At 46.1% G+C, this 27,919-nt stretch overlaps 1 protein-coding gene across 2 annotated transcripts in view; it reads left to right on the forward strand.

The window, feature by feature from the left end:
- The window catches only part of SDK1 (sidekick cell adhesion molecule 1), a 367,483-nt gene extending 341,234 nt beyond the window's left edge, over nucleotides 1-26,249 (forward strand). The window contains exons 41-45 of one of the 2 annotated variants that reach the window (XM_087912912.1): nucleotides 9,986-10,150; nucleotides 10,899-11,036; nucleotides 13,556-13,727; nucleotides 15,847-15,976; nucleotides 25,638-26,249. In XM_087912912.1, coding sequence (XP_087769038.1) covers nucleotides 9,986-10,150; nucleotides 10,899-11,036; nucleotides 13,556-13,727; nucleotides 15,847-15,976; nucleotides 25,638-25,910 — 878 coding nt within the window. In that variant the 3' untranslated portion in view covers nucleotides 25,911-26,249. The remainder of the gene's footprint in view (nucleotides 1-9,985; nucleotides 10,151-10,898; nucleotides 11,037-13,555; nucleotides 13,728-15,846; nucleotides 15,977-25,637) is intronic. The other variant, XM_087912913.1, reaches the window with a different exon arrangement.
- The last annotated feature ends 1,670 nt before the right edge of the window (nucleotides 26,250-27,919 follow it).

The following is a 27,919-nucleotide window of genomic DNA, read 5'->3' on the forward strand; positions in this document are numbered from 1 at the left end:
GCTGGGTGGGCGTGGCCATGGTGGGCGTGGCCTAGTCGGCCTCCTGCACCACGGGGGGCGTTTTTGCCCTTCCTGGATTCCGGAGGCTTTCTTGAGCCTCTGGAAGGGCAATAATGGCCTCCCCGGACTCTGGAGGCTCCCAGGAACCCAGAAATAGGCCCATTTCTGGCCTTCCCGAACTTCCGGGAGGCCCGTTTTTCAACCTCCCTGAGCTTCCATGCAGGCCCTGCGCTTACCTGCATCCAAAACGGGACTCCTGAGAGGGGAGCGGATGGGTGGGCGTGGTCAGCCAGAGGTGGGATTTGGGGATTCTTCGAACTGCACAGGATCTTAGCTAGAGGCTCTTCTGAACCCCTGAGAACCCCCAGCAGCCTATCCCTAGACAAGCCATATTGTCCATTTACATTTCAGGATGACACCCCTATGTGATGAGTTCTCTTCTAGATCTTCTCCAGGGCCACTGTTGAGGGGCTCATTCTCCTGGTTCCCCATACTCTTGGCTGGGATGTTGATCAGTGGTGGGATTTTCCCAGATCGCACCTATTCGCTAGAACCGGTTGTTAACATTATAAGCAGTTCGGAGAACCGGTTGTTAGAAGAAATTACTGAGCTAATCCTGTAAGGAAGGCCAGAAGGAAACATTCTGGTGTTGCTTACAGAAACTGTAACCCTTATTACATTCTTGGCAGGACTAGACTTCCTGTCTCAGGAACTTCTCTGGACGTTTTTTTTCCCTCTCCTTTGCTGGTACTTTGCTCGTGTGGAGTGACCATTCAAAGTTACAATGGCACTGAAAAAAAGTGACTTAGGACCGTTTTTCACACTTACGACTGTTGCAGCATCCCCACAGTCACGAGAGGCCAGGCGAGGAGATGCGTGCCTCGATGTGAGTGATGTTGAGTTGGCCACGCCCAGCCAAGCCACATGACCACCAAGCCATGTCCACCCGGTCACATGACCACCAAGCCACGCCCACCACCTAAGCCACGCCCACAGAACCGGTTGTTAAAAAATGTGAACCCCACCGCCGATGTTGATGGTTCCCAGCCAAATCTTGATGGCCCTCAATCCCAACCTCGGTGGGTATTCTAGACTTCCAGAAGTGCTTTTCTGCTCTGCTGCCCCCTGAATTCTGCCCATTTCTCCCCCCCAAAGCAAGGTCTGCCTTGCTTCTCTGACCCCAGGGCAAATCCTCCCCACCCGCCCCGCCATCATCAAAACATCCCCTTCACTGCCTCCTATTGACCTTCTGGACTTCCTTCATCGTTTCTCTCCCCGCCACCCCTTGACATTATCTCCCCTTCCCCAAATGGAGAAGGCTGCTGATTCTCCTTTTTCTTGCTGACCCCGGCTGTTTTTCCGCCTGAGCACTTATTATCCAGTACTCCATTATTTTTCTCTTAATTTCCAGCATGTAGCTTTGATAACAGTTTTCACAACCAAGTTAATGAAACATGCTTCACATTCAGGGATCACCCCTTTCCAGCCCCAGCCAGCCTGCCTGCCTCTTCCCTTCCTCTCCCGTCCACCAGTCACTGGAGCTTGCAACCCACTTTTCATCCATTTAAATTAATTAATGCTCTGAATAAAACAAGACTATCTAAGGGTGGCTCATCCATCATAACAAAATGAAGGGAGATTTAAGCTTCAAGGGTTTTTTTATTATTATTTTTTTCTCCCTCCCTCTCGTAGAAGGAGTTTGCTCTTTTCTTGGTCCAATTCATTTCCACGAAACTCGCCCGGGGAAAATGTTTCAAGACAGCTATTAATTAGAAAACTCAGGAACTTACATTGTGGGATCCTTCTGCATTTTCTCCCTGGGAACCAAGGCCCTTAACTATTCCACCAGTATAGGTTAGTAGTCCTCAACTTGCAACCATTCCTTTAATGATCAGGATGCGAACGGCCGGCTCTGTCTGCAAGGAATCTAAATCCTTCCATTCCCCACCATTCAAGTCAGAGCTGAAGAAGCTTCTTGGATGAGAAGCAAAGAATCTTCAAAGAAAGAAAAACACAAGAAACCACTTTATAAGGCCTTGGTAAGGCCACACATGGAATATTTGCATCCAGTTTTGGTCGCCACGATGTAAAAAAGATGTTGAGACTCTAGAATGAGTGCAGAGAAGAGCAACAAAGGTGATTAGGGGACTGGAGGCTAAAACATATGAAGAACGGTTACAGGAACTGGGTATGTCCAGTGTGATGAAAAGAAGGACTAGGGGTAAGATGATAGCCATGTTCCAGTATTTGAGGGGCTGCCCCAAAGAAGAGGGAGTCAAGCTATTCTCCAAAGCTCCTGAAGGCAGGACAAGAAGCAACGGATGGAAACTAATCAAGGAGAGAAACAATTTAGAACTAAGGAGAAATTACAACAATTCACCGGTGGAACAACTTGCCTCCAGAAGTTGTAAATGTTCCAACACTGGAAGTTTTTAAGGAGAGATTGGACAGCCATTTGTCTGAAATGGGATAGGGTCTCCTGCTAGAGCCGGGGTTGGACTAGAAGACCTCCAATGTCCCCTTCCAGCTCTGTTATTCTGTTCTATTCTAAGAAAGTCCAGTTGCCTCCCGAAAAAGCACCTTTGGGACAGTTACAACGGTGCTGAAAGAAATTACTTATGACCATTTTTCACAGTTATGACCGCTGCAGTATTCCCAGTTCGCATGATCGAAATTCAGGCCCTTGGCAACCGAGTCGTATTGATGATCATTGCAGTGATTCCTCTTTTGTGACCTTCTGCAAAATTTCAGTGTCCTCGGTGGCCCCAATCTCGACGTCTTAACCGGCAAGTGAAAAACACCCAACACTTTATCAAGGGTCTATGACAACTCGCCACGGCCTACTCGCCCTAAGAGAACTTGGCCGCAGCACAAGAGTTATACTAATGTCAAAGAAACGGGGGGATAGAATCACTAAAGAAGAAAGGATGCCAAAGGAGGGTAGGAATGAAACGTAGATGACAAAGATTAAAATGTGGGGTTTTTTAAAAATTGTTAAATTGTCCCCTGGCGTGTTGGTCATGGCGAATCGGCCACAGTGAGTTGTTCCATTCCACTTTATCAATATGTAAACATCCTGCTGTTACTTTAGGACAGCATTTCTCAAATTTGTCAGCTTTTAAGATGTGTGGACTTCAGCTCCCAGAATTCCCCAGCTAGCAGGGCTGGCTGGGGAATTCTGGGAGTTGGAGTTCACATATCCTACAGTTGCCAAGTTTGAGATACACTGCTTTAGGGCTATGCTTCTCAATTTCCTATCAATCATAGTCCCCATTACTCTAAACATTCAATGCCGCAGCTCCTCTCTTTCTTTTTCCCTTTCTTTTTCTTATTTGTAGCTAGGACTGTCATTCTCAGCTCAGGAACTCCAAAGCAGGCCTTCTCCACTCCCTCTCCCAATAATCTCTGCATTTCTCAGTTTCAAAGGAACCTCTCTTTTTTAATACCCTCAAGGTATAATTATTTGGATTTTTTTTTCCTCTAAAAGTATTAGCACCACGCTTCCTAGGGAGCAATAGATCTTAAAAGGCATAAAATAGGCGGATCTGTGGATTTTTAAAAACGGGACTTAAAACCTCCAGAGCTTGTCAACAGGGCATTCCATTCCCAATTACCAGAACTTTGCACGAGCAATCGGAAACTGGCAGCATGAGGGCCCCTCAGGGCAAATTCAATCTCTTGACGAACATCAAGTGTCTCCACCCAGGATGTTAAATTTGTTTGAGCAAATAGGACGTCCTGTTGATCACAAATTTCCAATAGTTCAGTTGCCCAATGAGAGCTACTTTAAGTAGAATTCAGAGGGACGCGGTAGTTCAGTGGCTAAGATGCAGATATGGTCAATCAGAAAGGTCAGCAGTTCGGCGATTTGAATCCCTAGCGCCACGTAAGAGAGCGAGCTCCCATTACTTGTCCCGGCTTCTGCCAACCTAGCAGTTTGAAAGCATGTAAAAATGCAAATAGAAAAATAGGAACCACTTTGGTGGGAAGGTAACAGTGTTCCATGCGCCTGCGGTGCTTAGTCATGTGGGCCACATCACCATGGAGACGTCTTCGGACAGCGCTGGCTCTTCGGCTTTGTAACGGAAATGGCCACCGCCCCCTAGAGCTGGAAACGACTAGCATGTAGTTGCGAGGGGAACCTTTACCTTAAGTAGAATTCATCCAGAGTCTGTCACTTGGTTAATGTCTCGGTGGCCACCATCCATTTGGGAGTTGGTGGTGGAGTTTAGCTCATGATTTTGTCCCCAGAGGTGGGTGGAAGCTTGTCAGAACGAGAGCCAACATGGAAATAAAGAGGGATTTTCCGTTTATGAGAAGGATTACTCAATGGAACAGCTGCCCTCCCATAATAGTGGGAGCTCCATCAATGGAGGTTTTCAAGAAAAGATTAGACAACCATTTGCCTGGGATGGAATAAGGACCCCTGCCTTAGGCAGGGAGTTGGACTAAAAGACCTTCAAGGCCCCTTCCAGCCCTTTGGCTTTATAATTCTCAGCCAACCAGATCTTGGATTCAGAAGATTTTGAAGATTTTCCTAGGGTTGGTGACTGTTCAGGGCCCTATCAAAGGAGATTTTTCCCCACCCAGCCCAGGACAACAGGTCCGTATGGATTCAGGCAGAGCAGGCAGAATATGTCCCTGTTTCCCACCTCTTCGTCCCCGTATAGCAGGAAGGATCTAGATTTCTTCCAAATGCGGAGTTTTCGGTAGAGTGTTCCTCTCCTAATGTTCACCATTCATTTAGAGCTCAGCTTGGTGTCAACTCAAAAATATTTCTCTAGATCTTTTAGAGTTGTCGGCAGAAAGGAAGTGGGGAGAGTAATGCATACCTTAAATATTTTTCATAGATAATTGCTAGGCCGCCGAAGCTTCTGGCACGCAAGATTATTACTGGAGAGCATGATTGAGGGCTCTTGGCTATGGAGGTGTCCCATTGGAGAATAGACATCCAGGGGGTTAAGGGTGAGATGAATGATGTGTCTCAGTGTCGGCTGCACCCAGGTAGCACCGGCATGTTCAATCCGAATAAATGATTTTTTTTAAAAAAAAGTCTGAAAGATGCGTTTGGAGACTCATGATTCGAGTGGAGGTGGATTGTCAGAGCTCTGACACTTGGCTTCTCTGCCCTCAAGGAAAAACGACCTTTTTCCCTAGTATTTTATCACTTCCATTTATTCCATTTCAAACGTGGACCTAAACCAGCCGACACTGGTCAGTTCAAAGCAAGGTTTTGGGTTGGCCAGCAGTGTCTGTCCCAGAGGGCCATTCTCCCCCCACCTCTTCCCCTGGATGACAGACAGGCATCCCGTCAACAGCTTGTCAGCCTTCGTTCGGCATCTTCCCCCTTCTGAGGGTCGGGGCTGTGGTTTTACCTCCTTGAAAATAAATTCACGTTTGCACGCGGGTTCTCCCGGTCTCCATTCGGGAGGAGCCTTGTCGCGAAGGCTCAGCTGCCGACGGCGACTGGCATGCGACCACGGGCCACGTTTTGCAGCGCGACCCTTGCCACGCTCACCCCCCGCGAGAGGGGGGGAAATGCCAACGGTGGCGAGACAGACATCCAAATGGCAGGTTTCCATCAACCCCACCTCTAAGGTGGAAGGAATTAATCAGTGACGTCCACCCTGTCAGGCCCCGAAGCCGAGGCGGTTTGACTGACAGCGTGATTCAGCCCACGGCAGCAATTAATTGTCCATGAAATCGCACTCTTGCGCCGGTACAGCATCTGTTCTAACACCTGCGACTCACAGAACCACTGATCACACACACACACACACACACACACACACACACACACACACTTTGGAAGCCATATTGGGATTCGATGTTCCCACGCCGCCACGGTTGGATTTGAGAAAGTGGGAGGGAGGAATTCATTTGAGTATATCTAGTTCGACAAAATAAAATTCTTTTGTTTGGTTCAAGGTCACTGAGTGTGGCGCCTAATGAAATGGGAATCTTACTTTAGGACGGATGGGGATTGGACCACGTGGTGTGATGATGGCTAAGGTGTGTGTGTGTGTGTGTGTGTGGATTTTTGCAAGGAAGCTGGGAACTTTCAGTTTCTGGATTCCACCAATGTGCCAGTTACTATCCAAATAAAGGTACCTGTGAGATATGACTGTCTTGGAATTATTGGTTGGAATGGTGATTTGCTGGAATGCTGACACATAGATTCCCCTGGAAGGATAAAACCTGAAAGTAGAAAGAGGTCTTGGAAGCTGTAGGAGAAAAACACAGGTGGTCCTTTAGGTCTTCTTCAGAATCCAGGGACGGCCAGGTAGAAGCAATGCATCCTACCGTATTTCTACCGTTAGAATCAAAACAGTCGTCGAGAAAGCTAAATTATGGTAAAGATTAAGGGGTTTACAGGATATTTATTCACCGCAGCAAAGAGAAGCAGAGATGGTCAAATCGATTCTTTTCTCCAAAGAAGAGAATAGATGGAACTTCGTTTCTATTTTGAAAATTGCTTCCGGATTTTGTGCGTGCAATGGGTGAGGTAGGGTGAGGAATGAAACTTTGATTTTGTTTTTGTTAACTAGGAATGGTTTGAACATACTGCCTTTTTGTGAAAGCAAAAAGTTGCGGTTGTAATGTTGTTGTCTTCCACTGTGCTAAAGAGAGTCAGAAGTCGGCGCTTTTTTCTTTCCTTTTGTAGCAACGCGACCCGTGCCACGATAGATTTTTCTTTTAAAAAGTAGTTATTCCCTTTAATCTCTTCTTTTCCAAATAAACGTGGCCAAGCCGAGCCTATAGGAAAAGCAGACAAGGGGACAGATGCTTCTAAACAGAAAAGCAATTGAAAGCAATTCTCTCGCAACCCCATAACCAGCTGGGCTGCATCTCACAGTCCATTAAGCAAGAATTGATGGGGAGTAACAGCACCTATTTTAGGGGGCATGTGATTTACCAGGGCAAACTTTCTTTTCCCTTGACGTTAAAAAAAAAAAACAACGCATTCCTTCAGTTATTAGCCTTCTGCATGCAAGCCTCTTGGTCAGGGTACAGGAAATCGCCGGCCAACCTGCAGAATCCAGAAAAGACATCCCTCCTGCTCCTTGGGGTAGATCTAGAGAAGGAAAACTTTCCCAGAATCATTTTGAAACGTTTTTGGATGAATCCCTCGGAGGAGGAACATTCATTGCCTTGACAGAAAGCTCCACTGAGTTACAAAAAGAATTATAATGCTGTCTTGAGAATTCAACCCCTCGATGGGGAAATGGACGTTGGAAGGAAGAGGAAGGAAGGAAGGAAGGAAGGAAGGAAGGAAGGAAGGAAGGAAGGAAGGAAGAAGGAAGGAAGGAAGGAAGGAAGGAAAAGAATAGAGGGAGGGATGGAAGGAAGGAGGGAGGGAAGGAAAAGAATAGAGGGAAGGAAGGAAGGAGGGAGGGAGGGAAGGAAGGAAAGAAGGAAAAGAATAGAGGGAGGGAGGGAGGGAGGGAAGGAAGGAGGCAAGGAAGGAAGGAGGCAAGGAAAAGAATAGAGGGAGGGAGGAAAGGAAGGAGGGAGGGAAGGAAAAGAATAGAGGGAGGGAGGGAAGGAGGGAGGGAGGGAAGGAAGGAAAGAAGGAAAAGAATAGAGGGAGGGAGGAAGGGAAGGAAGGAGGCAAGGAAGGAAGGAGGCAAGGAAAAGAATAGAGGGAGGGAGGGAAGGAAAAGAATAGAGGGAGGGAGGGAAGGAAGGAAAGAAGGAAAAGAATAGAGGGAGGGAGGAAGGAAGGGAAGGAAGGAGGCAAGGAAGGAAGGAGGCAAGGAAAAGAATAGAGGGAGGGAGGGAAGGAAGGAAAAGAATAGAGGGAAGGAGGGAGGGAGGGAAGGAAGGAAAGAAGGAAAAGAATAGAGGGAGGGAGGAAGGGAAGGAAGGAGGCAAGGAAGGAAGGAGGCAAGGAAAAGAATAGAGGAAGAGAGGGAGGGAGGGAGGGTAGAATGAAGGAACGAATTGAGCCATAGTTGCATGTGTGCTTCATGTGACGTTTGACACCAAATTCTGGCACGAGATCACTTTGTAGGATGGACCTAAAGTAGCAGGATGTTTTTTTCCTCCATGGATGGTCAGAAGAAAGAGAAGATGGACCGTGCCTGAATCTCATTTGGAAAACTCAGGATGGGCCTCTTACCTAGGAAGACAGGACCCGTATGATAAGAGGGGATGCCTTAGCAAGAAACCAAGACCACCCCAAAAGTGCTTTTCCAAAAGGCAACCGGACTTCCTTGGTTTTTTTCCTTGAAAACGTTTCACTTCTCCTCCTCCAAGAAGCTTCTTCAATTCTTCAGCTTCTTGGAGGAGAAGCCAAAACATTTTTGAAGGAAAAAAAAAAAACCCACCAAAAATTGCCTTTGGGGGGAAAAAAAGCACCTTTGGGACACAACCATGACCGGGATGATTGTATATCTCTGTTGACGTCAAACCGAGACAGTGTTTTTCAACCATGGCAACTTCAAGACGTGTGGCCTTCAACTCCTACAATTCTCCAGCCAGCTCTAAGAGTCCCTATTAAATAGCGGTATCCACTTGCCTCGAAAGGAATCTGAAGAGAAGAAGAGGTTTAGGTCAAAAAGCAGACCAGCTGCTAGCAGAACTGATAAGATTTTTTTTCCCCAGACAATTGAAATTCTCTTATTTTTCCCTCCTCACTACTGACAAGTGGTGGTTCTTGAACCACAGACGTAGCCACAGCAATGATTTCTGGAGTCTTTTCTAATGGTTTCCACCACTGGAACGTTGTCTTTCTCAAGGGAAGGAAGGGGGGGAGGGAAGGAAGATGCCACCCCCACTCCTACAACCCTAATTTCAAATTCTCCTTCATGTTTCCTCCGACCACCCTGTCTTCTTCAAGGATCTTGCGCCGAATAAAACAAGCCACCTGTTTATTTCTTTGCAAATGTTCTGAACTATTGGCTCTGTCGCTACCTCTCTGTCCTCGGCCTCTCGAAGTAAATAAAAGTCTCGGCTTCCTTTTATTACCTTGTAAAATTATTTATTAAAAGCTCCGTCTTTCGTTTGATCCTCTGCCTTCCACACGGAGGGAGTCTATCCCAACGCGGAGGGGGTGGCATTGGGCTGAATTTATGATCGGTCGCCGGCAAATCCACGGTGGATTTTCAGAGGGGGAAAATTATCCACCCCCCTCGTGAGGTTGCACTGCTGGAAGGTAGCTGGGTTTTCAGTCTCCGGCCCACCGCCTCATCGTTGGGGGCTTGCCAAATACCATCATCAAACAATAGGCAACGGAGAATGTATTAATCACTGTCACCGGTGCTCACAACCTAATACCTTTCTGGGCTGAAATTTATGGGCAGCCAACTCTAGAGACACATGAATCAGAGGGTTTTTTTTCTGCCACTGCAAAGTCTCTGCATCAAGAACAGGTAAAGGACTACGAGAGAAAAAAGTTCCAGATGATTTGTTTCAAGTCCAACGAACGGTTATTTCGGGGATTTTAGAAAGCACTTCATGGTTGGTTACTTATTTGGTTACCCTTATACTTACCCTTGGTTGCTTATTTATGTACCTGTGGGGTCCCTGGTACTCTCCAAGCTTGATGGTTCCCTTGCAGACATTTCATCACCTGACTAGGTAACGCCATCCATGCTAGAAGGAAGTGAGGCTTGCTTTTATTTTTATATACTGGGAGCGTGCCAGGTCAGAGTCAGTGGAAGCGTTCTTGGTGGTTTCTTGATTAGGTTGTAGTTTAGTGTTTGCCTGTTCGTCTGCGTTGGCAGTTCCTTAATTGGAGTATTGTCTGCTTCTTGGTTGTTGGTCTAGTGCAGGATACTCCGAACTTGACAACTTGAAGCCTTGTGGACCTCGACTCCCAGAATTCCTCAGCCGTCTGTGGGAAGTGAAATCCACAAGTCTTAAAATTGCCAAGTTTGGAGACCTAGTATTAAGTTTGGTGCTCTTAATGATGTGGGGATAAGCCTGTGTGAAGTGATCAGCAATGACCACCAAACCTCTTCATTCTTTGCTGCTTTTGCAGATGAAGGGGTGTGGGACCTGTTTGTGAAGAACATCCCGCGGAGTGCCACATCCTACACGGTCAGCCTGGACCAGTTGAAAGAAGGAGTAAGCTATCAGTTCCGAGTGGTGGCGGTGAATGAGCTTGGATACGGAGAACCCAGTGCTGCTTCTGTAGCCATCTCAGGTTGGTTAAACTCTGTTTAGCATTCCTTTGGACATGTGAAGAAGTCTTTATTGGTGCAAGACTGACATTGGGACACTCGGTTTGACTCCAGAAGTTGTGGGTGCTCCAATACTGGAGGTTTTTAAGAAAAGATGGGACAACCATTTGTCTGAAATGGGATAGGGCCGTGATGGCAAACCTATGGCACACATGCCACAGGTGGCACATGGAGCCATTTGTGTGGGCACGCGAGCCCTAGGAAAACTTACCTCACTGCACATGTGAGTGCCTTCCAGCTGATTTTCAGGTGTTTTTCAGCCTGCCAGAGGCTTGAAGAAAATCTCTGCAGGTTTGCAGGCCGAAAAATAGACCCGTTTTGTCACTTCTTGTATTTCCGGAAATACTGGAAGTGACAAAAAGGGCCAATTTTTTTGGCCTGCAAAGCCTGCAGGGGTTTCCCTCAAGCCTCTGGCAGGCCGAAAAAGGCCTCAAATGGGACAAAAATCAACCAGAAGGCTCAGTGCATGTAAGGAGGCGCATTGCCTTCTGGATGCTGGCACACGAGCACCAAAAGTTTAGCCACCACTGGTATAGGGCTCCCTGCTCGAGCAGAGGGTTGGACTAGAAGACCTTTAAATTCCTTTCCAACTTTGTATTCTGAGGAGAAGAGCAGACAGGAATGAAAGAGATCCCTCAATGATGTGAGCTGGGGCAACGATGAGTGTTCCAGAGCTGATCCCTCAACCAGTTGTGTCCTTCTTCCCTACAGCTCAGACAGGATCTCCTTTCTATGAAGAGTGGTGGTTCTTGCTTGTGGTGGCCCTCTGCAGCCTCATTCTCATCCTGATGGTCATCTTTGCATTGATCTTGCACAACCAGACTAAGAAGTACCGAGACAACAACACAGGTGGGCTGTCCTCTTCATCCCCCATGGAGCCTTGGGTCCTCAGCCTGTGACAAACTGGGAAATAAATATCTCCTAACCAAGTCCTGTTGGGCCACCTGGCCTGACCGATCCCTGCCTCCAACCCTACACAATACCCTCCATTTTATCCAATGAACTTCCACCGCGTTGAAAAATAAGCATCCTTGCCTTGCGGACTTAATCCCAAGTGCCTCGGTTATCGTCACTGAAGGCTGAAGTGCTTGTTTAGATTCCTTGGGTGGTGTTCTCTGTTGCCGAGTGCCTTTAATAATACCTGCAGGTTTTCACTTCCACCTGTCATCCAACCTTGGCCTCTTTCAGGGGGAGCTTAAATATTTATAGCCCAGCCCCCGAACTGTGTTTTCGGAGCTTTGCAAATCAATTTTGTGCCCTTTCCGCCTGAGACACAAAGTCCTTTCAAAAGCTGCCAATAGCACATGTCTCTCCAATAACCAGGATTTGTGTGTATGTGTGAGACAGGCACGTTAACTCTTTGAGACTGCAAAATGGGAGGGGGGGTGTTTTGTACTCACACACACACACACACACACAAACACACACGCCAAAACTTAGAACAAGCAAGAAGCAAGCAAAATGGTGATGTTGACCACTATGGTGTTTGGCACAGGTGGTATGAGATGTTGTGCCCGGCATTTCTTTAACCCGGTGATAAAAACCCATACGGAAAAACTTTCTTCAGAACTCCACAATTTGCAGTCAAAGATTTATATTCTCTCATTCACTCCCCTCCCCCCCCCAAAAAAACCTGCCTCCCCCAGGAATAAATTCACTTATAACAAGTATTAGTAAATCATTATTCTTCTGGGATTGGAAATGTTTGAATGGCATGGCACTTTATCGAGCTAAATGCTATTTTCAATTCCTATGCGCCATGCGCAAGCAGCTCTCTCTGTGGAGGACAAACACCAAAGGGCCGTCTGTCCTTCACCTTTTGCAAGAGACTTTGTGTGGTGCGGCAGGAGAAGATGTGCAGGAACAACTTTCCTGAAGAAGCAGGAAAAGATGGCAGACCAAGGACGAGAGTATTCTTTAACAATATCGAAGCTTAGATCTAACCAGGGTTTATATTCCAGAATTTAGGCCAAATCTTATAGGTTCTGGAGAACCTGTGCAGGAACCTAAAAGCCATTGTGCCATGGAGATTCCAGGAGGATATCTAGAATGCTTCGAGGTTCCACCAGATAGTCTTGAAGTTCCTCATTTTCCCCTGAATGGGAAAATAGATCATACCACTTGAGGCTTTTCAAACCATTTTCTCCTTTAGAAACCAAAAACACCCCTGAAAGTTAAGAGGGCCATTCGAGAGAAGCTTCTACTCTAGTTTTCAGTTTATAGAACAGTGCTGCTGTTGCTGGTTTCTTTTTTAAAAAAAAAAAACACGACAAAAGGATGTTTCAAATATATAATTGTGTTCATCCACTCTGAAAGGAGGTCATGACTTGCTTCACCATCTCTAAATGGTGTCCCAAGCCTTTCTCGCTCCAGTTTGCTTCACATTCACCATATTTGATTCCCGGTGAATTCAGCAGAAGTAATTCCTCAGTGAACGCCAGCAGATTCGGGTTGCAAAGCCATCATCCTCAAGTTACTTCCTTGGGGGCAAATCTCCCCGAAATCGATGGAGCTTTTCTTTTAAGCTGTCTTGAATGGGGCCAGGATTTGAAAGTCTATTCTGTGTTGTTAGGACACCCAAGGTGAAAGGAGCTGCTAAGTCTGAAAACATCAGTGCTTTAATCTGTGCTTTAGATTCCTTGGCTAGATGGGAAAAAAAATCCATATATTCATTGGAAAGGGTTGGTTTTTTTCTCTCTCTCTCTCTCACCCGTCCCCAAAGGCCCAGGCAAATGAAAAACACATGCTATATAAAAGAAAAGAAATTCCCTCAATAAAAGTTAAAACTTGCCTGTAAGATTTTTAACTAATGTTATTTTTAACTTTATTTTTAACTTTATTTTCAGTCCTGCAACTTCTCTGCATTCTTCTATTTTTCCTATTAGCTTGAGGCCAGTTTCTAATGGCTCTTCTAAGATAAATACCAGGTCATCTGCAAATGCTTATACTTCGTATTTTTCTTTTTATTTCCATTCCTTTTATTTCTAAGTCTTGTCTAATACTTCTGTTTAACACTTCCAATAACGAATTTGCAGAACAGGTTGTCCTAACGTCTCCTCTACTGCTGATGTTTTGTTTTGTTTTGTTTTTAAAAATGATTATTGCAGGAGAAGAGCAGGGGGTGGAGTTAAGTGTGTCACCAGCTTAGCATCCTTACGTTGCCACAAATGCTGCAAATCCAGCCCCTCTCGAATTCCGCCAACCCTTATCTGATGCCAATTTAGTGCTGGTCATTAGTTGATTGGATACTTGCGTGCAAGTATAGATCAGCTTCATTGGAATACAATGTGTGTCCCTGATCCTTTGTGCCTGACAGTTATCTCAAAAATGATGGGTTTCTTTTTTTTTTCCCCTCTGTTTTCACCCAGAGCCAGAGAAAGGGCTACGCCTTCGCTCATTCTGTCGCAATTTGTCCCCAGGGAAAAATGTGTCCGGCGTGGAAGACTCTGTCACTCTGGATAATGGGGGGTTTACGTCTCTGGAACTCAACAGCCGGCATCTCAATGTCAAAAATACTTTCTTGAAGAAGAACGGAACCAGGTGAGGTGGCACCAGACACAGTGGTGGGATTCAAAAACATTTTTTTACTATCGGTTCTGTGGGCATGGCTTGGTGAGCGTGGCTTGGTGGGTGGAGCAGGGGAAAGTTACCGCAAAATCCCCATTCCCTCCCCACTCCACTAACCTACTTTCCAGCTCCGTTCTCCTCTGCAGGACAACCAAAGGAGACCCAGCCAATCAGCTGGGACTCAATGGGAGGCAGAGAATAGATGGGGGCAGGGCCAGTCAGAGGTGGGATTTGCCGGTTCTCCAAACTACTCAACATTTCTGCTACCGGTTCTCTAGAACTGGTCTGAACCGGCTGAATAAGCTTCGGTGGTGCAGTGGTTAGAGTGCAATACTGCAAGCTACTTCCGTTGCAGCCAGCTGCCTACAATTGGGCAGGTCAAATCTCCCCAGGCTGAAGGTTGACTCAGCCTTCCCTCCTTCCATGGTGGGTAAAACAAGGACCCAAATTGTTGGGGGCAAGAGGCTGACTCTGTAAATGGCTTAGAGAGGGCTGTAAAGCACTATAAAGTGGTATATAAGTCTAACTGCTATTGCTACCACCTCTGCACCACAGCACCTGGAATCCAGGCAGACACCCAGTAAGATAGGCTTAGTACTGCATTTTCTTTTTTTAATTAATAAATTTTATTGAATAAACATTAAAAACAACTGAACACCTTGTGGCTTTCTTGACCATCATTTTGGCCATACAAGCTATAGTATAAAGATACACATAACAGTTAATTTCCTTCTTCCCTTATGATATTAGTATAGTGCTAGCTGCATATTATTTTTATTTACATTTATCTACATTTATCTACAATTCTATACATATTCACAACCATATTTTATAGTCATGCATTCGTATCATCTCATATTTGTCCATTATATTCCATTCTCCTTGGTTTACAAAACTTAGTCATGCATATTCTCTTCCAAGGGTTGGTGGATTAAAAACAAAACAAAACTAAGCTCAGGACCACAGCTACACGTGAAGGCACTGTCTCCTTCGCGCTGCGGTGGCCAGTCACAGCTTGCATTTATGGCTTCCTTCTTGCCTGTGGCAAAAAGTTTGAGACTCATCTGAGTGTCTTTGGTCAAGTCAATCCAACTGCTGACTCTGGAGTTGTCTGCAGAACTGTCGTAGACCACTATTCTCTTCTGCAAGGGTGGGGAACTATGGCCTTTTTATGACTTGGGGACTTCAACTCCCAGAATTCTGGCTGGCTCAGGAATTCTGGGAATTGAACTCCACAAATCATTAAAGGAGCCGTAGTTCCTCACCCTGCTCTGGTCTGATACGTCTGATACATGCTGTCAAACATGACAACAAAGTGTTGAGTTTAAGCTGTTTTTAACTTCCTCATCAAGACACACAAAATCTGGTCAACTCCATAAAAGTTGGCGAATCATCTAAATAAGCCTTACAAAGGCATAGAAGGACACAGATTTCTGTTATGACACATGGGCCACATAGATTTGCAGGAGATTGGAAAGCGTGATTATATGACATTGATAACACACAGCAGCATAAATATAAGTGAAATTAGGGAGTTGGTGGGAGGGAAAATCACAGTGACGTTCATGAGGTTTTCTCATCTAGCTTCAGATTGGGCAGATTCTCTGCAGAAATATTTTGAAGTGTGGATAGATATATGTGGGGTCTTTAGTGCACTCTGAGCTTGGCTGCTTTCCTGCAGATGTTTCATTACCCAACTAGGTAACATCATCAGTGCTAGAAGGGAGTGGGGTGAGCAGAGTGAAAGAGGAGGAGAAGGAGCACTAATTATGTTACCTAGTTTGTGTGATGAAACTTCTGGAAGAAACCAACCAACTCCAGAGAGACCTCATTTCAACCCTGAGCTACAAATATTCTCCTTTATGGGTGTGTGTGTGTGTGTGTGTGAGAGAGAGAGAGAGAGAGAGAGAGAGAGAGAGAGAGATCATCATCAATGCTTACAAGGACCTTATTTTCCAGAAAGAAAACAATTCGGCCGCGCAGCTTTTACTGTAACCAATACTCGGTTGAGAGAGTTGGCGAATGTGTTCTATCTATCAGGCAGAATCGAAAGCCAGCCCAATCTTAATTTGATTTCCTCTCCCGGTTCCAGATCGCCCCCTCGCCCGAGCCCTGGAGGCTTGCATTACTCGGATGAGGACATTTGCAATAAGTACAACGGAGCCGTCTTGGCAGAAAGCATCGGCCTCACCGAGAAACCCTTGGATGCTTCAGAGTCGGAAGTGAGTTCATGTGTGTTCACCGCTGGTTGGAGGAACCCGATTAAAATGAGATGGCGGAGGCTTGCTCGGGATTACCACTAAAATAGGCATGTTACATCAGGAAGTGGTGAAGTAGGATGAAGAGAAAGGGACAATCCATCTTCAGCCTGGTAGACCTTTACAGAAGGCCGCAAGGCCCTACCAGCTTCTTATGGTCTCTTGAGAAGGAAAGGAACCCAAACTAAAAATAAACAAAAAAAAATTCCGAAGATCAAGTAAGACTTAGGAGGGCATCATTGACAGAAAGATGGTACTATTCTACTCAACTGGGCCATGGCTTTGTATCTAACCAATTGTGGTTTCAGGGAGATCCCATAACTCTGGAAATTTTTCACCCTTTATTCTCTTAGTGCCCTCTAGCACAGTGGTCACCAACCTTTTGGACCTCAGGGACCACCAAATTCATAATTTTAAATCCCGCGGACCACTAATATGAATTTTTATTGACGGTGGCTTGCTGACATTGGTGGGAAAGTCGGTCCCATATTCCAGAACTTCAGGAGTCACAGGACTGGCCTTTCGGTCACCCCAGAGCAGCTCCTCCAATCCATGGCAGTCCGGTGCACCCAGGTGGAGGAGCAGCTGCTCCAGGATGACCAAATAGCCAGTCCTGTGACTCCTGCAGCTCTGGAATATGGGACTGACTTTCCCACCAACGTCAGCAAGCCACCCCGGAGTGGATTTCCCTCTCCCACCATTGGTCTTACCTTCCAGTTCCAGCTCGCGTGGGTCTACTCAAGGTAAGGTTTATGCTCGGCCGAAGGGTGGAGGCCAGCAGGTGGGAGGGCCATGTGGGCGGCGCAGCCTTGTGTTTCCATGCAGCCTGGATTAATTGCTTTGTGGGGTGCTTTGGGAGGGGATATTTCTCTGAGGACCACCAACATTTTCTCGCAGACCACCAGTGGTCCCCAGCCCACCAGTTGGCGACCACTGTTCTAGCACATAACCAACTCTTGCCAGGCCAGCCAACCGTCTACAATGTTTCTGACAACAGATTATTTCGTTGGCAGGAGTGGGGCTAGTGAGTCAAAATCAGACTCGCCACAGCAAATGTAGACTTTAGAACTAGCAAGCATCCAGGGACACGTAACGCAAACACTCGTGTCCTGGTAAAAACAGAGCTTATGATCCCCTTGCATAGAATCTTCCTGGAAGGTGAAGACCAACAGAGGCTATCAAACAGTCATTTCTTCTAGATAGGGCCGCCAGACCTGGTCTGCAAAACAAGGACTAGACAGTGGTGGTATCGGTTTGGACCGGTTCGCCCAAACTGGTAGTTTTTTTAAAAAAAAGGCTCCTACGATCAGCTGAGAGGAGAATGAAGAGAAAAGTGCAGGATTGACCCTCCCACCCACTCCTGCCCTTTTCTTTATCCTCTCACCTGATTGGCGCTTCAGGTCTCAGCTGGTATGTAGAAAGCTACGCCATGGGCGTTAGGCAAAGCACTCCCACCTAGCCACGCTCACTGAACCGGTGGTAAATCAATTTGAATCCCACCACTGGGACTACAGTTGAGTTTCTGGTCACCCAAATGTTCTTGTAGCCTGATGTTTCTGAGGAAACTCAGACATGAACAGTTCACATCTGGTTGTAGCCATCACTTCCTTCCAAGCAAGCTGCGGTCATTCCTTTCACTTTCTGCCAGATGGAGCCATAACGGAGCATCGAGGGTGGGAATCTTTCGGTTGTTAAGTTTGGAAGATTCGCTGCTGTCTCTTTTCGACTCCCATTTTAATCCATTTTTTTTCCATGTAACACAATATTATCTTGAAAGCCTCAAGTTGACAAGGCAGGGCGACCCCCCCACCCCCCACATACACACCCTCCCTTCTCAACACAATGCCTGCATTTCTATCTCCGGATCTGAAATGCCAGATTGTGAAAGGGAAATGCAATCAATCAAGGTGAATGCCAGGGGCATGTTGATTAGGGACCCCTGCTTCGTGTTCTTGCCGAGAAGTTCCTCCTGGGCTGAAGCTCTTGGAGGAAAAGACTTTGACAGGTTAGGACATCACCAGGCTCCCCACAATCCCTCCTCCCAGGGTAAGGTTGACAAGGAAAGTCCTTTCTGTGTCAAGGGAGAGGGGGAGAGAGGGAGGGAGGAAAGAAGGGGAAGGGAAGGAGAAGGGGAAGGAAGGAAAGAAGAAGGAAAGAAGGAAGGAAGGAGGGGGAGGAAGAAAGGAAGGGTGAGGGAGGAAGAAGGTAAGAAGTAAGGAAGAAGGACGGAGGGAGGAAAGGAAAGGGAAGGATTAGGGGGAGGAAGGAAGGAAGGGGAGGGAAGGGGGAGGGGAGGGAGGAAGGAAGGGGAAGGGGAGGAGGAGGGGAGGAAGGAAGGAAGGAGCAGTAGAGAGAGGAAGGTAGAAAGGAATGAAAGGGAAGGAAGGAAGGAAGGAAGGAAGGAAGGAAGGAAGGAAGGAAGGAAGGAAGGAAGGAAGGAAGGAAGAATTTTCTGATGGAAAATTATAGACCCTGTTTTTGAGGAAGGCAAACAGAAAACTCATTCATTTTAAGCCTCCATACTCTTACTTTTGAGTGTGAAACATAGCAGTTATCGATATTTATGATAGACCAAAGCAAGGAGGCTGTATTAATTTAAAGACATTTTAAAAAGGCCCCTAGAAGTTTGCGGCCAATGGTAATGCAAGCTCTGAAAAGCTCTGAGAAGTCTTCTTTACCACCAACCATCTTCTATTTAAATTAGCTTTTCTGTCAGCTTCACTCTATCACATACTCCTTCCTGGATGTTTCCTAACATCTGATCAAAACATTATCCACAAGGGGAGGAAAAGTGAAGGAACCAGAGAAGAGTAACCTTCTCAGCCTCCTACCAACACTTTGTGGCTTTCCCTGAAGCACAATGCAGCATTTGTTTTCCTTTCTTTTTTTTCTCCTTCCACAACCTTTTTCTCCTGGTGTTTGTAATCAGGAAAAGGCCCACGCCCAAGGGCCAGAAGGCAGCTGATGTTGGGAAATCTGGTGTCCACCAAGAAAAATGTCTATCGTGAACTCCAACACCCCTACTGAAAACCTGTTAAGCTCTAATCTAACGTGAGAGATCAGGGAAAGCAGCAATGACAGCAAAAATATTACAAGCTTAGTTCTTTGACAAGGAGAATCCAGGAAGAACCAGGATCAGGCATGGAGGCCCCGAGAGAGAAGATTAATTGTCTTCTCGGCGGTGTTTCTGCTGAGGCGTCCTCCTGGTCACCTGCCTTTCACCTCCTGTTAATTATCTTTGGCAGCTTGCTGCTTTTGCCTGCCCCCTGACCAAGCCACTGGGGAGTGACAACATTATCTTGCGATTACACTCACAGTGGCTCTGTTCTTCTCTGTGTGACACCCTGGAATTAAAACCTGCCATTACAGGCCGTGCAATGTGGCTGGGTCACTTTTGATATTCATGTCAGGAGTTCCACTTGCCCAAGAGAGCGTTAAGACCCAACCTCTGGCCAAGATGACTTCTGTGGTCTGAGCCAAGAGCGGAAGAGGGGTCACCCAACGATGTCTGTTCTCTCATTAAAGCCTTTCCTTGCCCGTGGTGTCAAGAAGGCCATAACCCATAACGGTCCCCGAGAGGAATTTTTGGCACAAACACAGCCCTGGTTTTGTGACAACCAGTGGTGGGATTCAAATAATTTTAACAACCGGTTCTCCGCCCTAATGATTTCTTCCAACAACCAGTTCACCAAACTGTTCAGAAAATTAACAACCAGTTCCCCCGAACCAGTGCAAACCGGCTGAATCTCATCACTGGTGACATCTGCCCCCATTATCCAGCCTGTCCCCATTAGACCTTCCGTGTTGGCTGGTTTCCCGTGACTCAGTTCCGGAGGAAGTATGAATAGTCACTACTAAGGTAGTAGAAAAGAATGGTTAGAACTTCTTCGGTTCACTCTGGAGAAAGAGCCAAGTCAACCTTCCTTTTTTCCTTTATTTAAAACAACGTTGGATTTTTTTCAACTTATTTAGGATGGATGTGAATTGTTTTTTTTCTGCTCTCCTTGGGTATCAGGAGGGGAAACTAACTTTGGCTTATCCAAGGATTCCAATCTTTTTATTGTTATTGTGGAAGGAGAAAACTCACATCTCTGCAGAACTTGGCGGGTGCTCCTCCTGGAGAAGCCAAACTTATCTCAGCTTGTCAAGAGAATAATTCTTCTTTGATGGAACTTTCACCATAGAAGATATGATTGAGCTCCAGAATATTCAAGGCCAAAGTCTTCTTAGTCTGCTTTCCCTTCAGATTTTAATCCTTTAAAAAAAAAAAAAAGACCTCTCCACAAGATAGATACTTTTCTACACATCCATGACGTGCTGACCCTGACTCCAAAATGTTTTTAAAAAGCAATAAGACTCCAGAAACTGTCTGGAGTTATGATGCATGTAGACACATATAAATAATTTGGTGGAGACTCAGAGGTTTTGAGAGCAGAATGCTGATTTGTCTGACTGCAGGTGTCTGGACATGCCTGCCTGTACAGGTAGTCCTCGAACTTATAACAGACCATTTAGTGACTGTCCAAAGGTACAACATTGCTGAAAAAGCTGGCTTGTGACCATTTTCCACACGTATGATCATTGCAGCAGCCCTGTGGTCACGTGATGAAAATTCAGACACTTGGCAACTCGCTTAAATTTATGACCTGTGTAGTAACTCTTGTGATCCCCTTTTTGCAACCAGCAAAGTCAACGGGGAAGCCAGATTCACTTAACAACTACGCTACTCATTTAGCCACTGCAGGGCTTCACTTAACAACTGTGGCAGGAAAGGTCATAAATTTGAGAGCCAAGCTCACTTAACCAATGTCTCACTTAGCAACACGAATTTTGGGCTCAATTCATAGTCGTACGTTGAGGATTTCCTGTATTTACCTGTAAGGTGGGGGAAATAGTTGCTCTAGGAAAAATGCAAATTGGAAAATCCCGAATCGGATTTCTCTTCTCCGTGCTTGGAAACCGAAATCAGTCCAGTTTGAAGGGAAATACGCAGAGGGAGCGCTGACCAAGAGCATTCAAAGGATTGACACTGGACAACAATTCCCCTGCCTGCCTGCTTCTTTCATCCTTCAATTTCCCCCCTCCCACCCAAAAATAGTTCTGTTGAAGCCGGGTGCCTGTGAGAGGTGGGCGTGTAGCTTTCTCCCGCACCTTCCGAAGGTCTCTTGCAAGTTTTGCCCTCCTGTCAAAAGTTGGCAGTGACGGCGGGCAAACATTTTGGAACCCCTGCAAGCTGAATTTTAACGAGGCCAAGCTAATCACATCAATAATGCTCTTTTCCATCAAGTGGAAAGATGAGAGACACAGAGAGAGACAGAAAGAGAGAGACAGAGAGAGTGGAGAAAGGGAGAGAGAGCGGGGAGAAAAAGGGGAAGAGAGAGAAAGGAGAAAGAGGGAGAGAGACACAGAGAGAGAGAGGAGAAAGAGAGACACAGAGAGAGACAGACAGACAGAGAGGAGAGAGACAGAAAGAGGAGAGAGGGGGAGAAAGAGAAAGGAGAAAGATGGAGAGACAGAAAGAGAGAGAGGAGAGAGAGAGGTGGAAAAAAATCATATTAATATTATTATTGAAGATCAGGCGTGTCTGGCCGCAGACTGCATTTCATTAAGCCTCTTCTGCTCCAGACCACCTAAGAGCATGGACCCCCAAAGTAAATACATTGGGGGCTTGATTAAGGAGCCAAAACTACCAGGTTCTTGTATTTTGATGAAGGTTGGACTTCCTGCAATTGTAGAATTTATCCGTCCTAGGAAAGGAAAGGCTGAAGAGAGGAAATGGAAACCATCCAGAGTTTTTTTCCTCTCTTTTTGCCTCCTCTTCTGATGCCTTTTCAAGCTATCAGAAAGAAAAAGGGTACCCAATTCTTTTGCTCAGCCTGTTTCCAACAGAAATTTGACAGCTGCCACGCTTTTGAAATTCCCCACAATGCCAGCTTTAAGCGAAACCAGCCTGGGGCGCTCCAATTTGTCCGCTCGCATATATATATATATATCTATATATATATAGTGGGGCATTTTCTCTGTTTTTGTGGTTGCCCAGGCATCCGTGCACCTTGGCTGGTCAATTTCCAATCTACCTGAGTGCCCAATCAAATTCCGGGCCGATGCTGTTGCCCTGGCAACCGTCGGGAGGATGCAGCGATTAAGACCTTGCTGCAACCGCCGAGATGAAACGGCCCTGCTGCATTGCCACTTAGTCAATAGTTTGAAGACATTAAAAGGAATGTGCTCCTTTTGAGCCATAAGCCGGGACGGAGACCATTTGGGAAATAATGAAAGGGGCCTCAGAGAAAAATTTGGAGATGCTCGGGGTCCCTGAGCATGCCCAATGCTTGGAACTGATATTGCTAATCAGCCTTGTTCAGAAGCACTAGGGAGATGGTAGACTAGGGGCGTCCAACCTTGGCAAGCTTAAGACCTGGGGTCTTCAACTCCCAGAATCCCCTAGACTGCCTGCCTCACCATTTCAAGCTGGCTGAAGAATTCTGGGAGTTGAAGTCCCCAGGTCTTAAGGTTGCCAAGATTGGACACCCCTGTGGTAGACCATCAGCCCCAAGTTTGATGCCTACAGGGCCAATTCCGACCCATCCGGAGGTCTGTAAGCCAGGTGTAATTCTTACCTGCTATATCTTCATCCATTTAGCTTTTCCCATCTTCCACTGGGAGGGGACCCCATACTGTGACCCCCCCAAAGGCCCCTTTTCACTCCTGGACTCTGTTTGAATCCAAGAGGGACATCCTAGTCTTGTAAAAGCTTCTGTTCTCAAGACACTTACATGGGATTGACCATTTCTGAAGGACAGCTTGTTACAGAATGGAGAGATAACCCACCTGGGGAGCTGGCAATCCCTACTGGTTTCCTTTGGTTACTGGATTACAGGTAATTCATGGCTTATAACCACACTTGTGACGTGATTCCCCCTTTAGCGACCTTATGACCAGGAAAGTCAATGGAGAAGCCAGATTCACTAAACAACTACAGGGTTCCAACATGTATTCCCATTCAAATCACAAGTCTCTAGCCGCATCTCTCAAAATAAAAAAGATTATTTATGAGGAGTTGACATGTCGGTGTTTCCTGATTGCAGCTGACTTTTGACACATCATTCATTTCACCCTTGACCCTGGTCTTCTCCCCACCCCCTCAATGTATATTCTCCAATGGGACACATCTAAAGCCAAGAGTAATCTATCATGCTCTCCAGTAATAATTTTGCGTGCCAACAGCTTCGGCTGCCTAGCATTTATCTGAAGCATTTAAGGAATGCACTGCTTTCCCCCACTTCTTTCCTGCTGACAGCTAAAAAGACCAAGGAGTATTTTTTTTTTTTTTAGTTGACAACATGACTCATTTAACAACTGCAGTGATTCACTTAACAAATGTAACAAGGAAGGTCATACAATGGGGCAAAACTCACTTAACAAATGTCTTATTTGGCAACATACATTTTGGGCTCAATTGTGGTGGCAAGTCAAGGACTTGCTGCAAACGAACTGTCACGGAGATTCTCAGCCATCCAGGTCGTGGCTGTCCCGAAGGCACTTTTTCGAAAGGCGACTGGACTCTCTTTGTTTTTTTTTCCCTTGAAGACGTTTCGCTTCTCATCCAAGAAGCTTCCTCAAGTTCTGACTTGTAAATAGGAAGGTTGTAACTTGAGGACTCCCTGCATCGATTCCACTCCGCCTTTCAAGCCAAAGCTTTGGCCGTGTATATCTTATTAATAATAGCACGGAGACGTCACCAAGTAGAACAAAAAGCAAATCGCTTAGTTTTAGCCTCTTTGGGTGGCTGGATCTCTCTTTGAATAGCGATGCATACAAAAATAGACATTTCTAATCAGGATGGAATTCATTGTTCCTGTCATTTCCCTTCTGCCATTTCCCTGCTGGGCCTGTAAACTAAACAGAGTCAGATATCGCTTTAACATCCTTTGGTTTGGGAGGAACAGCTGAATGGGCCGTTTTTGCCACGGGGAGGGGAGATTACGGATAACACTCCCCCTCCGATTCCCTGCAGCTCTTTTCAAGTGGCTATAATTCCTAATTTGCTTGCCAGTTTCCTACACACACACACACACACACACACACACACACACGCACCCTCCGCTCCCCTTCAGCTTGCCTCCTTTTTCTTATCTGGTGGACTCCTGTCGCCGCTCAAAGCGCCAGGTAGAATTCTCATTATACCGGCAGCTGCATAGCAAAAATTGATTTTATGCATCTCAAACTGTATCGTTCAGATTCAGAGTTCTCAAATGTGTTTTTAACAACAGATAAAATAGAGAATGTCACACTTAAAAAGATAATAAATAAAGGGGGGGGGGGGCCTCCCGGACCGTCCAAATGCCACTCTGGTGGTGGTGGGAGGAATATATCCGAAATGGGCCCCCATGGGTTGGATTTGAATGCGGTTCCGAGGGAGCGGAGAAACCATTCTAGGATCTAACCGTTGGACTCAAACCCCTGAGGGAATCAAACCAAAACAGTTTAGATGTGATACGTTTGACAGAATCCCTTTTAAAAGAGAAATGAGACTCACGGAGGACATTCATATCAGAGGTGATAGTCAGCCGGTTCGGACCGGTTCTAAAGAACCGGTAGCAGAAATTTTGAGTAGTTCGGAGAGCCGGCAAATACCCCCTCTGACTGACCCCTCCACCATCTCTTCTCTGCCTCCCATCCAGTCCCAGCTGATCAGCTGGATCTCCTTTGGTTGCCCCGTGCAGGAGAACGGAGCTGGAAAGCAGGTTAGCGGGCTGGGGAAGGAATGGGGATTTTGCAGTAACTTTCCCCTGCCATGCCCACCAAGCCACGCCCACAGAATCAGTAGTAATTCTTTTGAATCCCACCACTGGTTCATATGAGTTCCTCCCGAAGCAACCTAGCTGGAAACCAAGTTCCAGAGAACATCCCGCCTTCAATATTTCTCTGGTCAGTCCAGTTGGAGGGACGGAGTGGGGTGATGGCCTAGAGGTGGACCTCTCTCTTCACAATCAGGAGGCTGTGAGTTTGATCCTGGGTAGAGACAGATATTTCTCTCTCTGGGCACCCTTAGAATATATACAGTGAGCAAAACTCCGCATTGGCCACGGGAAGGGCATCCGGCCATTAAAACGCTCTGCTAGCTCCATTCAGCTGCCCAGACTCCACCCCCGCAAGGGATTATGGGGTTGTTAAAAGAGGATGATGAGTCCAGTTGCAGGGATCAACTCAAGGGGAGATTGTGGTCCTTCTAAGGATGTTGAGATCCACGTCCCAAAAACACACACGAGATTCAGCTCAGTATGCTAAGTGTCCTAATCCACACCTGCGAGAGACCTGAAGAAGATCAAGACAGGGTGGAAGAGACAAACCCCTGTCTTTCCTCCTACCCTGAAGGTAAGGCATGGCGCCTCTTTGCTTCACGTGCCTCCCAATTCCTGCGCCGTGCTCTCTCGTGTCCCGCACCTTGGCGTTTCATGGAGTTGCCATCTTTTGCCTTCTTCTCCACAACCTGTAGTAGAGCTGCCTCTCCGTCCTCCAACCTAGAGATCCACCGTTCCCCAAAAACGACGGTCGCACGGAGCACACCACGACCAAGACATTTAACAGGTCCTTTTCTCTCTCTCTCTCTCTCCACTCACAGGGGACGGATTCCGACTATGAAGATGAGCTGCCAAAGCATTCGTTCGTCAACCACTACATGAGCGACCCGAGCTACTACAATTCGTGGAAACGCCAGCAGAAGGGCACAAAGCATTCGACACCCTACAGATACGAGGAGCGGGTGACCAGCGAGACCGAACCTTACTTCCAGACTGTCATCACGACGCAGAGTTCAGGAGGGGTCTACACCCCGACAGGGCAGCCCACTTCGGGCTCAAGGACTCCAGTGACAGGTTTCTCTTCGTTCGTCTAGCACCCGAGGAAAGGAGCATTGACCCCGAATTCAGTGGCCCATCAAGGTTCGCGTGGACACCAGCCCCGACGTGACTCTGGGCAGCACACAAGGCAGTGAACTGGGGGTATTTTTCTCTTTATCAGGGTAGAATGGATGTACATGTGAATGTCTTTCGGGTTTGGGGTTTTTTTTTTTTTTCAAGACAATCAACACTTTAAGACATGGAGCTGATGAGTTTGCTTTGATTTCTTCCCCGTCCTCTTTGAAAATCCCATAAATGATCAAAACCGGACCATTTTAACCACTTTGGAATATGATTTAAAAGAATTTTTTAAAAATAAAACTATGCTTTTTTAATGTCGTCTGGGTTTTCTTTCTTTCTTTCTTTCTTTCTTTCTTTCTTTCTTTCTTTCTTTCTTTCTTTCTTTCTTCTTCTTCTTCTTCTTCTTCTTCTTCTTCTTCTTCTTCTTCTTCTTCTTCTTCTTTCTCTCTCTCTTCATCTCTCGTTCTTTCTTTTTTCTTTCTCTTCTCTTTTCTCTCTCTCTCTCTTTCTCTCTCTTCCTTCTCTTTTTCTTTCTTCTTTTTCTCTTTTTCTCTGTCTCCTTCTCTTTCTCTCTCTTTCTTCTCCTTTTTCTTTCTGTCTTTTTTCTTTCTTATTCTCTCCTTTCTTTTTTCTTTCTTTCTCTCTCTTCCTTTCTTTTTTTCTTTCTTCTTTTTCTTTCTCTTTTTTCCCTCTCTCCCTCTCTTTCTCTGTCTTTCTTCCTTCTCTTTTTTCTTTCTGTCTTTTTTCTTTCTTATTCTCTTTCTTTTTCTTTCTCTTTCTCTCTTTCTTTTTTCTTTTCTTTCTTTCTTTCTTTCTTTCTTTCTTTCTTTCTTTCTTTCTTTATTTATTTATTTCTTTCTTTCTTTCTTTATTTCTTTCTTTCTTCCAAGAAACAAATTCCATCCTTTTGAATTAAGCAGCAATTCGTTCACCTAAATTAAGGCAGAATACCAACGGTATTTCTGTGGATAGGACAGGTTTCAAAGGACCGTGATTCCCAACTTCTAGAAGAAGCGAAGTGGTTCCACCTTACTTGGAACTGTCCCCTCAGGGAGTAACTCTGCACACCTGGCATTCTAAAACCTTTTCCCAGCTCAGGGCCTGAAGAGAAGGACCAACCTCTGCTCTGAAAGGGACCCACGTTGCTGTGATGTGGGAAAAGGCAAGTGGTTGTGGTAATAATGGCTTTTCTGTCAGAATGTTTTCCTCCAGTTTCAACAATGGGAGGAAAGCACGCATGTGGTGAGCCTCACGGTTCTTCCTTCTTCAAATACTCAGGTCCTGGGAAGCAATTACTCTCCAGTAAAGCTGGAAGGGTCCCTCAAAGGAGGTTTCCTCTGCTCTCATGTAAGGACCTTCTTGCTCCGTCTTCCTTTCTGGTGAAGACTGTTCCACGGGTCATAACTCAGAAATCAACTGAAGCTGGAATGTGACACCTGAACGTAAGCAATTATTAACAATAGTATTTAGTTTACTTATTTGTATCCTGCCTTTATTATTTTTATAAACAATGCGGTGAACATAGCCAGCATACCTTCCTCCTCCTCTTTTTTCCAACTACAACAACCCTGTAAGATGGGTTAGTCTGAGAAAGAATGACTGGCCAAAAGTCACTCAGCTGGCTTTTCACAGTTAAGGCAGGACTAGAGCTCCCCGTCTCCTGGTGATTGGCCCAAAGTCACCCAACTGGCTTTCATGACTAAGGCAGGACTAGAACTCCCTGTCTCTTGGTGATTGGCCCAAAGTCACCCAACCGGCTTTCATGACTAAGGCAGGACTAGAACTCCCTGTCTCCTGGTGATTGGCCCAAAGTCACCCAACTGGCTTTCATGGCTAAGGCAGGACTAGAACTCACTGTCTCCTGGTGATTGGCCCAAAGTCACCCTGCCAGCTTTCATGACTAAGGCAGGACTAGAACTCACTGTCTCCTAGTGATTGGCCACAAGTCATCCAGCTGGTCTTCATGGCTAAGGCCTCCCGCCCC

Source organism: Pseudonaja textilis, chromosome 14 (assembly GCF_049901715.1).
Source record: "Pseudonaja textilis isolate UNSWEBS1 chromosome 14, rPseTex1.2, whole genome shotgun sequence".
NCBI lineage: Eukaryota > Metazoa > Chordata > Lepidosauria > Squamata > Elapidae > Pseudonaja > Pseudonaja textilis.